The sequence below is a fragment of the Geotrypetes seraphini genome, chromosome 1 (assembly GCF_902459505.1).
Source record: "Geotrypetes seraphini chromosome 1, aGeoSer1.1, whole genome shotgun sequence".
NCBI lineage: Eukaryota > Metazoa > Chordata > Amphibia > Gymnophiona > Dermophiidae > Geotrypetes > Geotrypetes seraphini.
In genome coordinates this window covers 134,345,912-134,360,913 of record NC_047084.1, presented here as the reverse complement: position 1 = coordinate 134,360,913, position 15,002 = coordinate 134,345,912, and the positions used below count along the sequence as shown (strand labels likewise).

At 46.5% G+C, this 15,002-nt stretch overlaps 1 protein-coding gene across 5 annotated transcripts in view; it reads right to left on the bottom strand.

Annotated features, from left to right (window-relative positions):
- Positions 1–15,002, bottom strand: part of INTU (inturned planar cell polarity protein) — a 234,221-nt gene that overhangs the window by 100,261 nt on the left and 118,958 nt on the right. For all 5 annotated transcript variants that reach the window (XM_033938846.1, XM_033938856.1, XM_033938837.1 and 2 more), the window contains exon 5: positions 3,449–3,567. In XM_033938846.1, coding sequence (XP_033794737.1) covers positions 3,449–3,567 — 119 coding nt within the window. The remainder of the gene's footprint in view (positions 1–3,448; positions 3,568–15,002) is intronic.

The following is a 15,002-nucleotide window of genomic DNA, read 5'->3' as shown; positions in this document are numbered from 1 at the left end:
CCTTCCTACCTGCAAACACACTTCACTTTGCACAACCCCACACGTACAACCAGAAACAAAAACATCTTTGCATACCCAAAGATCACAGGCTGCAAATACAAATCCTTCCTAGACAAATCCTTCATGTTCCAAGCAAACAGACAGCAATCCTGGCTGGGAAACCACATAAATAAAGCCAGGCAAACCTACAACACATTCTGAAAAGCAATTAAAACCGTTCTATTTGACAAATTCCTTGCTTAATGAGATCACCTCTCTTTTTTTTTTTTTTCACCTTATAAACCCCATTGTATTATGTAACATCTTTCTTCTCTCATGTATTCTTTCACCATGTTTCTCCAATTCATGATGTAACTTCCTTCTTCTTGCATTTTGTAATTCGCTGATTGTCCAGCCTTCTTTCTATATGAACCGCCTAGAAGTCAGTTTGACTATGGCGGTATAGAAAAATAAAGTTGTTATTATTATTATTTTCTGCCATCATCTTTCTATGTTTCTATGAACTTCCTTACGTTTGTATGGAATCTATCCCCTTTCAACTTTAGAGAGTGCCCTCTCGTTCTCTCTACCTTGGAGAGGGTGAACAACCTGTCTTTATCTACTAAGTTTATTCCCTTCATTATCTTGAATGTTTCGATCATGTCCCCTCTCAGTCTTCTCTTTTTAAGGGAGAAGAGGCCCAGTTTCTCTAATCTCTCATTGTACAGCAACTCCTCCAGCCCCTTAACCATTTTAGTCACTCTTCTCTGGACCCTTTCGAGTAGTACTGTGTCCTTCTTCATGTACAGCGACTAGTGCTGGACGCAGTATTCCAGGTAGGGGCATACCCAGGCCTCGGTACAGCGGCATGATAACCTTCTCCGATCTGTTCGTGATCCCCTTCTTAATCATTCCTAGCATTTTGTTCACCCTTTTCTTTGCCACCTCTGCGCATTGCGCGGACGGCTTCATTGACTTGTTGACTAGAACTCCCAAGTCTCTTTCCTGGGGGGGTCTCTCCGAGTACTGCACCAGCATCCTGTATTCATGTATAAGATTTGTGTTACCAACATGCATTACCTTACACTTATCCACGTTAAACCTCATTTGCCATGTCACAGCCCATTTCTCAAGCGTGTTTGTGTTACGTTGCAGGTCTTCGCAATCCTTCTGTGTTTTCAAGAACATAGAAACATAGAATATGACGGCAGAAAAGGGCCATGGCCCAACAAGTCTGTCCACTCTAATGACCCACCCCCCTAAGTACTTCCTTGAAGTGATCCCACATGCTTATCTCATTTTTTTCTTAAAATCTAGCACGCTGCTGGCCTCAATTACCTGCAGTGGAAGATCATTCCAATGATCAACCACTCTTTCGGTGAAGAAATACTTCCTGGTGTTGCTATGAAATCTCCCACCGCTGATTTTCAACGGATGCCCTCTTGTTGCCGTAGGTCCTTTAAGGAAAAAGATATCTTCTTCTACCTCAATACGGCCCATGACATATTTTAACGTCTCAATCATGTCTCCATTCTCTCTGTGTTCCTCGAGTGAGTATAGCTGCAACTTACCCAGCCGTTCCTCATACGGGAGATCCTTGAGTCCTGAGACCATCCTGGTGCCCATTCGCTGAACCGACTCAACTTTCAGCACATCTTTTTGATAATGTGGCTTCCAGAATTGTATACAATATTCCAGATGAGGTCTCACCATGGATCTGTACAATGGCAGTATAACTTTGGGCTTCCGGCTGACGAAACTTCTTCGGATACAACCCATCATTTGTCTAGCCTTAGATGAAGCTCCACTCCACCAGGGTAGCTCCACTTCAACTCCACATCTCAACCTGAAGAACAGATTTCAGGTCTTGCAAGAAGGGACTATCGACGTGAAGCAGGAAGAGCCTACCAACGTTCAACAAACGACCCCATCTCCGGCCACAACAGATCGACCCCCCCAAAAGAAGCGCAGAGTAATAGTCATCGGGGATTCCATGCTGAGAGGCACCGAGGGACCAATATGCAGACCGGATATGCAGTCGAGGGAGGTCTGCTGCCTGCCAGGAGCCAGAATACGGGACGTGACCGCCAGACTTGATAGACTTCTCAGCCCCCGGGACCACTTTCCCATGCTGCTTATCCACGTCGGAACTAATGACACTGCCAGGAATGTGCCGGAGGACATAGCTAGAGACTTCGGAGCTCTGGGAGATAAGCTGAAGCAGTCAGGATCACAGGTAGTATTCTCCTCTATTCTTCCTGTTAGGGGCAAGGGAAGGGACAGAGACGAACGCATCCTGAAGACAAACGAATGGCTACAACGATGGTGCCGAGAAATGAACTTCGGATTCCTACATCATGGAGAGGCACTACAGGGACTCCAGGGACCAGACGGACTTCACCTGACCAGCAGAGGTAAGAACATCTTCGGACACCGTTTAGCCCGCCTACTTCGGAGGGCTTTAAACTAGGTAAGTCGGGGGAGGGTACCCACTTATATACCAGTGCAGTAAGAATCAATCCTGATGTGGTGATCCAAAACTGCGCTTCTAAGTCCGAGGTAAGTACCCTCACTGCTAAAGGTTCACTAGGAAACACTCTGAGTCAGATAGGAATCTCTGTACAAAGGTGTAATAAACGCACAGAGTGGAGAGCTATGTATGTCAACGCACATAGTTTAGGGAATAAATTTCTAGAACTGGAAACAGAAATTGTGAATGCCGACCTAGATGTGGTGGCAATATCAGAAACATGGTTCACGGACTCCCATGGGTGTGATACAACTATACCAGGATACAACCTGATTCGACAAGACAGGAAGGGTAAGCTAGGAGGAGGATGTTCTCTCTCTTTCTCCCCCTCCTCTCAGCCCTAGATCCAATTCTCACTCTCTCTCCCCCTCCCCTCAGTCCTAGGTCCAATTATCTCTCTCTCTCCCCAAGTCCAATTCTCTTGATTCCCTTTCTTCCTCTCGGTTTGATGCATCTCAATGACCCCTCCAACAACCAGCTTACCATTAAGGCAGTCTTCGGCCCTGTAGTCAAAGCTAGCCCTACTGAAAGGCTGCCTGTAGCCTGCCTCCTTCTGAAAGGAAGTTATGTTAGAAGGTGGCGGGATGGCTGGGTCAGAAGGAAGGCCAGGTGCAGGCCATAGGCAGCCTGTCAATAAGGCAGCCATTGGCTACAGGGCTAAAGACTGCTTTAACAGTTCGCCAGCTATGGGGCTACAAGAGGGGTCATCAAGCCTGGCGGGTGGGGGGGGGGGGAGGAGACACTTGAGACTGTGCGGAGGGGAAGAGAAAAGAGAAGACAGGCAGAAAGCAGGCTACACATGATTAATTACTAATCACAATTAACATGGAGCCCTAAATTAAAATAATGTGGCATAATCTCTCTTAATGAGCTTTTAATGCTAAAATACAGCAATGGTTTTTACTCCCCAAAATAGAGAAGATGCTAAGACAGTAATACCTGATCACATGTCCTCCAGTCACATTATGCAGCATGTCACAGAGAGTCAGAAATATTCCTCTTACACTTTTCAGTTTTCGGGATGCTTCAGATATAGGATACTGATAAAGAATCTCTTGCTGTTAAAATTCAATACTATAACATTAGTGATGCAATAAATTAGGAAAAAAGTCATTAAACAGTCATCAATCCAGCAGACTAACTTGCTTAAAAGCAGACAACAGGATAATTAGTCCCAGTAGTAGGCCATGGCCCTTATTTCAGAAACTCTGTTCACGTTTTGGATTTTTGAAAATTGGCATTTAGACATCCATATTGCATGGATGTCCAAATCTTGGTTTTATAAAGCTGGGCTATGAACGTCTAAAATTATAGTACGTCCAATTGGCAAGGGGGGCATGATCTGGGCACGTTTTGGGAGGGGCCAAAATATGGACATCCAGCTACAATTTCAGAAGGGAAAGAGTTGTCTATAACCAAAAAGATGGACATCATTATTTAGACCTGATACTTAAGAACATAAGAATTGCCATACTGGGACAGACCGAAGGTCCATCAAGTCCAGTATCCTGTTTCCAATAGCAGCCAACCCAGGTCCCAAGTACCTAGCTAGATCCCAAGTAGCAAAACAGATTCTATGCTGCTATCCTAGGAATAAGCAGTGGATTTCCCCACATCGATCTTAATAATGGCTTATAGACTTCTCTTTTAGGAAATTATCTGAACCTTTTTTAAACCCCACTAAGCTAACTGATTTTACCACATTCTCTGGCAATGAATTCCGGAACTTAATTACATGTTGTGTGAAGAAATATTTTCTCAAGTTTGTTTTAAATCTACATTACTACTTAGTAGCTTCATCACAGTCCTCTAGTCCTAGTATTTTTGGAAAGAGTGAACAAGCGATTCACATCTACCTTTTCCACTCCACTCAGTATTTTATAGACCTCTATCATATCACCCAAGCTGAAGAGCTCTAGCTGCTTTAGCCTTTCCTCACAGGAAAGTGGTCCCATCACTTTTTATCATTTTTGTTGCCCTTCTCTGTACCTTTTCTAATTCCACTATATCAAGTTTTCAAGTTTTGTTAAAAATTTGATATACCGCTTTAAATAAATTGTCAAAACGGTGTACAGTGTTAAGACTATTAAAATCAGAGGGAAGACATCAAATAACAAGACTTTACTGAATTACAACATACAAATTGGAGTGAGGGGGAAGAAAAATTTATAACAGGAAAGAGAGATCGTAAAAGGTCAACACATTGGACAGGCAAGCAGGAGAGAGGGAGCAGTAGAAGAGAGCAGCAGAGGAGAGGGAAGCAAAAGCAGAAAAGCGCATAAGGGAAGCAGAGGCAGGAGACTACAGGGGGAATCAGCGAGAGTTAGCTCCCCCCACTGCCCCAACGTCAACCACCGAAGCTCCCTCTTAAAAAGGGAGGGCCAACGGCACTCAGCGATTCGGCGAGCATCGAAAGTGAGCGTTAAAGGCGCTCGCCTTAGTGAGAGTGCCTTTGCAAAGGGCCTTGGAAGGGACGAGCCACCGCTAAAGGAGAGGAGAAGGAGACCATAGCAGGCGCAGAGGACACACAACCAGGCAGACATAGCAGGCACAGAGGACACACAACCAGGCAGGCACAGAGGACACAGCAGGCGCAGAGGACAGCCACAGCAGGCGCAGAAGACACAGCAGGCGCAGAGGACACACAGCCAGGCAGACACAGCAGGCACAGAGGACAGTCACTGCAGACACAGAAGACATCCACAGCAGACCAGCAAGCGGGCAGCAATGGAAGCAGCAGACGGAAGCAGGATGTTGAGCTACCCAGTTTTCTGCACCGTCTGCCATATGTATGACTACCTCCCCTCTGGGAGGCGGTCTTATGTATGTATAGCAAATGTCATCCCAATTTTCAAAAAAGGATCAAGAGGTGAACCAGGAAACTACAGACCTGTGAGTCTCACATCGGTTCCTGGGAAGATAATTGAAGCAATAATTAAAGATAATATTGTACAACACCTGGAAGATCACAACCTAATAAGAGCTAGTCAACACGGCTTCAGGAAAGGGAAGTCATGTTTGACAAATTTACTTCAATTCTTTGAGAAGGTGAACAAACACATGGATAGTGGACATCCAGTGGACATAATTTACTTGGACTTCCAGAAAGCGTTTGACAAGGTCCCGCACGCAAGGCTTATGAGTAAATTACTAAGTCATGGAATAGGAGGAGAAGTGCACAGATGGATCGGCAAATGGCTAGAGAACAGAAGGCAGAGAGTAAGCATAAATGGGAAATTCTCGGACTGGGAGAAGGTGACTAGAGGCGTGCCCCAGGGCTCGGTTCTTGGGCCCATCTTGTTCAATATTTTTATAAATGACCTGGAAGAGGAGAAAACATGCAATATAATCAAGTTTGCAGATGATACAAAACTATGTCGGGTGGTTGGCTCTCAAAGGGACTGCGAGGATCTTCAGAAGGATCTGAACCAGCTGGAAAAGTGGGCGATAAAGTGGCAGATGAATTTTAACACAGACAAATGCAAGGTAATGCATCTGGGAAAGAAAAACAAAGAACATGAATATAGGATATTGGGTGTGATATTAGCCAAATGCGAACAAGAAAGGGATTTGGGGGTACTGATAGACAGAACCCTAAAGCCATTGGCTCAATGTGCGGCGGCGGCGAGGAAAGCAAACAGGATGTTGGGCATGATTAAGAAGGGGATCACGAGTAGATCGGAAGACGTCATAATGCCACTTTACAGAGCAATGGTCAGACCACACTTAGAATACTGTGTCCAACACTGGTCTCCATACCTTAAGAAGGATATAACTCTGCTGGAGAGAGTGCAGAGGCGAGCCACGAAACTTGTCAGAGGTATGGAGAATTTGAGCTACAAAGAACGCCTCAGAAAACTGGGACTGTTCACCCTCGAAAAGAGAAGACTGCGAAGAGATTTGATAGAGACTTTTAAAATATTAAAAGGATTTGACAAAATAGACCAGGAATCAGCATTACTGACATTTTCAGATGTGACACGGACAAGAGGTCATAGCCTGAAACTGAGTGGCAGCAAGTTCAGGACAAATGTCAGGAAGTTCTGTTTCACACAGCGAGTGGTGGGTGCTTGGAATACTCTCCCAGAGGAGGTTGTGGCAGGGACTACTGTTCTGGGTTTCAAGCGCAAGTTGGATGCACACCTTCTTGTAAATCATATCGGGGGATACGGGAAATCCGGGTCTCCAATAAGGAGCACCTAACTGGGCCTCCACGTGTGCGGATCGCCGGACTAGATGGACCTAGGTCTGATCCGGCGAAGGCGTTTCTTATGTTCTTATGTGCTCGATGCAGAGAACTGGAGAGCCTGAAGAAACAAGTCAGACTCCTAGAGGGCAGAATACTGGAACTGGAGGCACTTCAAGCAATGGAGGAGGAAGACAGAGATGCAGAGAACATCAAGACAGGGGACGCTGCGAATACCAAGACAGAGGATACCATCAAGGAAGAAGTCCAAGAGCTGGAGAAGTTCACAGAGGAGGCATACAGGGAGGCCATGGAAAATCACCAGCAACAATGGAACTGCTGAGATACACCTACAGAGAGTGTGGACCCGACGGACAACCACCAGGAAGAAATGGGTGACACAGCAGCGAGATCTGGAAACAGTGGAGGGAACCCACAAGATCAGACCCTAGGTCCATCTAGTCCGGCGACCCGCACACGCGGAGGCCAATCCAGGTGTTCCCGTATCCTTCAATGTGTTTTGCAAGAAGGTGTGCATCAACTTGCCCTTGAATCCTTGAATGGTGGTCTCCGACACAACCTCCTCCGGGAGAGCATTCCAAGCGTCCACCACTCACTGTGTGAAACAGAACTTCCTGATATTTGTCTTGGGCCTGTTGCCCCTCAGTTTCAGTCCATGACCCCTTGTCCGAGTCACATTTGACAATGTGAATAATGATGTTTCTTGCTCTATTTTGTCGAATCCTTTTAGTATTTTGAAAGTCTCTATCATATCCCCCTCACAGCCTTCTCTTCTCGAGGGTGAACAATCCCAGTTTTCCGAGGTGTTCTTTGTAGCTCAAATTCTTGATGATTTTACTAGCTTTATGGCTCGCCTCTGCACTCTCTCCAGCAGGGTTATATCCTTCTTTAGGTAGGGAGACCAGTGTTGGATACAGTATTCCAAGTGTGGTCTGACCATTGCTCTGTAAAGCGGCATTAAGACTTCCGCCGATCTACTCGTGATTCCCTTCTTTATCATGCCCAACATCCTGTTTGCTTTCTTTGCCGCCGCTGCGCATTGAGCCAACGGCTTCAGGGTCTTGTCTATCAGTATCCCCAGATCCCTTTCTTGTTCGCTCTTGACCAATGTTTCACCTAACATTTTGTATTCATGTTCCTTGTTTTTCTTACCCAGGTGCATCACTTTGCATTTTTCTATATTAAACTTCATCTGCCACTTTTCCGCCCATTTCTCTAGCTGGTTCAAATCTCTCTGGAGTTCTTCTCTGTCCTTTTGTGACCCAACTGCCCTACATAGTTTTGTGTCATCTGCAAACTTGATTAAATTACTTGTTGTTTCTTCTTCTAAGTCATTTATGAAGATATTGAACAAGATTGGCCCAAGAACCAAACCCTGGGGCACACCGCTTGTCACCTTTTCCCAATCTGAGAACTTTCCATTTATGCCCACCCTCTGCAATCTGTTTTCCAGCCATCCGCCTATCCATCTTAGTATATCCCCTTCTATTTCATGGCTTTGTAGTTTCTTCAGAAGCCTTGCGTGTGGAATCTTGTTGAACGCTTTCTGGAAGTCCAAGTATATTATATCCACCGGTTCACCGTTATCGATTTGTTTGTTCACCTCCTCAAAAAATTGAAGTAAATTCGTCAAACATGACTTCCCCTTCCTGAAGCCGTGTTGACTAGCTCTAATCAAACGCCAATTGGATATGATCATGAACGAGGAGAATCTACGGGATCCCCGTCAACATGGATTTACTAAGGGGGGATCCTGCCAATCCAACCTGATCAGCTTCTTTGACTGGGTGACGAGAAAGCTGGATGTTGGGGAGTCCCTGGACATCATATACCTGGACTTCTGCAAAGCATTCAATAGCGTACCACACCGCAGGTTGCTGAGCAAGATGAGTTCTATAGGATTGGGCGACACATTGATGAAATGGATTTGGAACTGGCTTGAAGGTAGGCTTCAGAGGGTAGTGGTGAACGGCACCCCCTCCGAAATGACGGAAGTGATCAGTGGAGTGCCGCAGGGCTCCGTCCTGGACCCGATCCTGTTCAACATCTACATAAGAGACTTGGCAGAAGGGCTCCGAGGTAAAATAACATTATTCGCCGATGACGCCAAACTAAGCAATGTAGTGGCCAATAGCACAACAGACAAAATTTCAATGCCCGACAACATGATGCACGACCTACTACTATTACAGGAGCGCTGGTCTAGGTCCTGGCAACTCAGCTTCAATGCCAAAAAATGCAAAGTCATGCACTTGGGCAGCCAAAATCCATGCAAGACTTACACCCTAAATGGTGAGATCCTAACAAGAACTGAAGCAGAACGTGACTTAGGGGTGATCGTCAGTGAGGACATGAAGACTGCCAATCAAGTGGAGCAAGCTTCCTCCAAAGCAAGGCAAATCATAGGTTGCATACGCAGGAGTTTCGTCAGCCGTATGCCTGAAGTCATTATGCCATTGTATAGATCCATGGTGAGACCACACCTGGAGTACTGTGTGCAATTCTGGAGGCCGCATTACCGAAAGGATGGGCTGAGACTAGAGTCGGTCCAGAGAATGGCCACCCGGATGATCGCGGGTCTCAAGGATCTCCCGTACGAGGAAAGGCTAGATAAATTACAGCTCTACTCACTCGAGGAACGCAGAGAGAGGGGAGACATGATCGAGACTTTCAAGTATCTCACAGGCCGCATCGAGGTGGAAGAAGATTTCTTCCTTCTCAAGGGTCCCACGGAAACTAGTGGGCATCCGTGGAAAATCAGGGAAGGGAAACTGCACGGTGACACCAGGAAATTATTTTTCACTGAAAGGGTGGTTGATCGCTGGAATAGTCTTCCACTTCAGGTCACTGAGGCCAGCAGCGTGCCTGATTTTAAGGCCAAATGGGATAGACACGTAGGTTCTATTCACAGAGTTAGGTAGGGGAGGGTCATTGCGGTGGGCAGACTAGATGGGTCGAGGCCTTATCTGCCGTCTATTTCTATGTTTCTATGTCGTGATTTTCCAGGTCTTGCACTATGCTATCCTTTATTAGGGCTTCAACCATCTTCCCAGGAACCGACGCAAGACTCACAGGTCTATAGTTGCCCGGTTCTCCTCTCGATCCTTTTTTGAAGATTGGGATGACATTCGCTATCTTCCAGTCGTCTGGTATTCGCCCGGTTCTAATTGACAAGTTAACCAGGGATTGTAATAGTTCTTTGATTTCTACCTTAAACTCCTTTAGCACTCTCGGATGAATTCCATCTGGTCTAGGGGATTTGTCACTTTTTAGTTTGTCGATCTGATAGTATATCATGTCCAAATCCACATTCACAGTGGTGAGACTTTCCTCTATTTCTCCCTTGAAAACTTTCCCTGTTTCGGGCATTGATGCAAGGCCAGCCGAAGGGAGACTGTAGGAGCTGTGCCTAGTCCTGAGCACATGGCAGAACAGTGAGCAGAGCAGGGAGCAGAGAAGACGGTGCTAGCAGGGGAAGAGGCGAGAGCTAAGTCCGCCCACCCCCGACGTCACCAGCCAAACTCCCCCCATAAAAGGGGACGAGCCAATGGCAGAGAGCCCACAGTGCAAGGCCAGCCGAAGGGAGACTGTAGGAGCTGTGCCTAGTCCTGAGCACATGGTAGAATAGTCCTGAGCACATGGCAGAACAGTGAGTGGAGCAGGGAGTGTGCTAGCAGGAAGGAGCGGAGAGAGGAGCAGAGAAGGCGGTGCTAGCAGGGGAAGAGGCGAGAGCTAACTCCGCACACCCCAGACGTCACCAGCCAAACTCCCCCCATAAAAGGGGACGAGCCAATGGCGCGCGGCGAAGGCGAGCGAGAGCGCCTTTGCAAAGAGCCTTAAGAGCCTAATCTTTACCCTATTCTTTAAACTTTATTCTAAACTTTCACCCTAACCCACAGGCAGACACCCTCTCAAATACCCTAATCTTTCAAACTCTATTCTTTAAACCTTATCCTAAAATTTCACTCTGACTCACAAGCAGACACCCTCTCAAATACCCTAATCTTTCAAACTTTCACTTTGACTCACAGACAGATATTTCTTCTAACTCTCCAACTTACTCACTATCAGGCAGACCTCAGCTACAACTTGGTTATGGCAGGGAGAACAAGAAGCGCCATGTCTGCAATCGAGACCAACTGTCCGGTAACTGGGGGGACCCAGGGGCGACCACAGTATGCGTGCAGAAGGAGGAGGACCCAGGACTGTGGACAGAGGTCACCGTGCAGACCAAGATCATCCCCCACCTCCCCCTGCTCTCCACAGTCTCTACACAGACAGAGGAGGTCGACCAGCTAGACGGAGACATCATGCAGGAACTTAGGAGTCTCAGGGAGGAGGTGAAACGCCTGAGAAGCATCCGAGAGGATGAGGCCTACAATGACAGAGTCATCAAGGAGCTGTCCCAAATCACCGAGCTGGCCCAAGACATGTCCTCCCTCGAGACACCCAAATCACCAGCTTTGAAACCAACAATTGGGGTATAGGAGATGGCTGGAGATGCTGACTCCTGGCAGCTGGTGACCTCCTCCACGGGCAAACACCAGAGATCCGACCCCCCTCTTTCAATCTCTTCACTCTCTTCTTCTTTTTCTCATCAACAGAGCAGCTTTACATCCACCCCACAACTCACCCTGAGGAACAGATTCCAGATCCTACAGGTTGAAGATGTCGACAAAGAGCAAGAGGATGCCGACAAGGAGCAGGAGGTAGTCCAGCGCACATCTCCAACTCCAGGGACAACTGATCGGCTCCCCCCAAAGAAGCGCAGAGTAATAGTCATTGGGGACTCCATGCTGAGGGGCACCGAGGGACCAATCTGCAGACCGGATATGCAGTCAAGGGAGGTTTGCTGTCTGCCTGGAGCCAGGGTCCGAGATGTCACCGCCTGTCTTGATAGGCTTCTCAAGCCCCAAGATCACTTCCCCATGGTCCTTATCCACATTGGCACAAACGACAATACTAAGAACACCCCGGAGAACATAACTAGAGACTTTGGAGCCCTGGGTGAGAGGCTGAAGCAGACAGGAGCGCAGGTGGTCTTCTCCTCGATCCTCCCAGTTAGAGGCAAAGGAAGTGCCAGGGATGAGCATATACTGAGGACTAACGAGTGGCTTCAAGGATGGTGCTGGGAAATGAACTTCGGATTCCTGAACCATGGAGAGGCGTTGCAAGGACTTCAGGGACCAAACGGACTCCATCTGACCAGCAGGGGTAAGCACATCTTTGGACATCGACTAGCCCACCTGTCTCCGCTGCCAGTCTCCTGATGCGGGCCTGGGTCATATGTTTTGGACTTGCTTTCGCATTCAGGCTTTCTGGCATGCTGTCTTTGCATTTGTGGAGCGTATTTGGAACATCTCGATTCAACACTCGCCTTTGTTCTTGTTTGGAGCTGTCCCTCATTATTACCCTCGTACAAGGGGGGCAGCTGCTTTCCTTAAGTGGACTGTCCTCGTTGCCCTGAAGTGTATTTTGCTGAAATGGCTCGAGGGGGATGTACCGGACTACTCCATTTGGCGTTGCCGGATGATTACTCTCCTGGTGTGGGAGCGGCGTGATGTGCAGGACTTTTCCTCCCTCCCAGGCCGTACATTTCAATGTGGTTGGGAACCATTTTGGACTACTATGACTCCTGTGGCTCGCAGCCGTTTGCTCAACTGTTGACTCTCTGTTTTTGTCACTTATAATGTAACTGGTATGCCTGTTTTCTTAGATACTTCTCTCTTTGCTATTGTTGTACTTCGAAGGAGGACCCAAAAGGGGGGGGGGGGGGTTTTGGGGGGGTTGGGTTGGGGGGTTGGGACTTCGGATTGGTAATATCAAAAAGTTGAGCATATCTGAAGTTTGTTTTGTATCAATGTTTGCTGATTTTCATGAGCTCAATAAAATATATTTGAAAACAAAAAATAAATAATTGAAGCATTGGAAACTTCGGCATCACGCCACGAAGCTGTTTCTTAAATTTATGGCAAGTACCCTACCTGTGCAGTCTTTACTGTTCTCTCTTATACACAGCCTTGAATTTATGCATAGCCATTATTCTAAAGCTTTGTTATCTCTCCTTATTTTTTAGAATTATCTCCTTGTCTACATCACCCTGCTTTTCTCTGGCATTGGAATTTTTTCCATTTCTTCCCTCTGGGTTCCTTGAAAAAGACCACGAAACATGGCCCATGTCGGGACCTCCTAACAAATTTAAGTTAAGTAGGATTTCTTTATCCTTCCTGCCATTGAAAAATTCAGTCAGATATTTCAGAAGAACACCTTATTTTCAACACTTAATAGCCATACACAATGATGGGACGGTGGGTTCGGCTATAGGAGCTTTGGCTCTTGGTCGGACTACACATATTCTGAGTGTATGCCTAAGTGTCCTTTACAGTAAATGAATCTTTTTCTAAAAATAAGTTTGTGACCTTTCTTCTGAGAAGTCTTCTCTCTGTGTTATATATTTTGCTTTGACTTCTCAGCCCTGAAAATTTTGTTTGTACAATCATCCTCACCTCTCCTATTTTTGACTTGTGTTCTTATGACTCGACAATGAGGCACAAAAGGTCTAGGGGTTCCCACAGTGGTAGCGGTGAAGAAAAACAACTTGACTAACCAAATAAATAGCTAACTACAATGTAGTGAAATTAGGTGCCCTCAGTGTGAAGGGACAGCGACAGGAGAATTTCTCCAATGCTACTCACATCAAGGCAGAGACAACCAAGCCCCCACCTACACACCATCACCGGGCACCTAAGTATGCTTTAAATCAAATAGTGAAATCACCATAACATAACAAACGACTTAGCCAAATTTTTCAATGAAAAGATTTCCACCATAAGGAGCTCTTTCCCCTCAGCAGTCTCTTACAATTCTCTTCCTTCCAATGACTCAAACCCTATCCCAGCGGATAGATCCTGGACGACATTTGAACCTATATCTGAACCCCAGATCTCTAAACTCTGCCTCAGACTGAAATCCTGCAAATGCATCTTAGATCCTTTCCCATCCCACCTTTATGCTCATTCCTGCACAGGCCATCTCCTCCCTTACGAGACTCATTAACTCTGCTCTACTATCAGGCTTGTTCTCCACAAAAATGGGCCACATTGCCTTGTCACCTATTCTGAAAAAAGCCGATCTCGACCCCTCTCTACCATCAAACTACCGTCCCATAGCAAATATCCCTCTACTTACCAAACTTCTAGAAACCATAGTTGCTACCCAGCTCTCCTCCTATCTCGAGAGATTCTCCATTCTTCACCCCTACCAACATGGCTTCAGACCCTGCTTTAGCACTGAATCCCTCCTAGTCTCCCTAATTTCAAAGGTACAACAACTACACTCACATAACAAATTCGCTGTCCTACTTCAATTCGATCTTTCCGCTGCTTTTGATGTCGTCCATCACGACATACTACTTTACCGACTTTCCGAGATTGGAATCGACTCCACCATCCTAATGTGGTTCTCAAACTTCTTACGCTCTCGTTCCTACACCGTCAACACAAATGGCACCATGTCATAAGAACATAAGCAGTGCCTCCGCCGGGTCAGACCATAGGTCCATCCTGCCCGGCAGTCCGCTCCCGCGGCGGCCCTCCTTGGACTCCATCTTGCAGTGTCCCTCAAGGATCACCCCTTTCCCCTATTCTCTTTAACATCTACATGTTCTCCCTGAAACTCTTTCAACTATCCCCCCTGGAAACAATCTACACTTATGCAGATGACATCCTTGTCCTCCTTGAGACTGACCAGAACCTCACCAACCTCCACGAAAACATTACAGCTTGCATAATGAGACTCCGTGCCTGGTCCCTCTCGGTACAGATGAAACTAAACGAATCTAAAACAAAACTATTCTGGCTCGGCCCAAAATTCGAACACCTGCCCACACTTTTCGCACTACCCACAGGCGATACACTACAGCTCGAGTTCTCATGCAAGGTCCTTGGTATCACTATCGATTCCTCTCTCTCCCTCAATGACCACCTCAACTCCTTGGCAAAATCATGCTTTTTCAGCCTTCACATGCTGAGGAAAGCTAGATCCTACTTCAGCCAACAACACTTTGCCATCCTTGTCCAATCCATCATCCTCTCCAAACTAGATTACTGCAACGCCATCTACTTAAATCTATCAAAAAAAAGTATTCTAAGACTCCAGCTAATCCAAAATACTGCAGCCAAACTGATCTTCTCAAAACGCAAGTCTGACCATGCCTCCCCACTCCTTGCCAAACTTCACTGGCTCCCAATAATCTCCAGAATCCATTTCAAATGTTCCTGCCTGGCT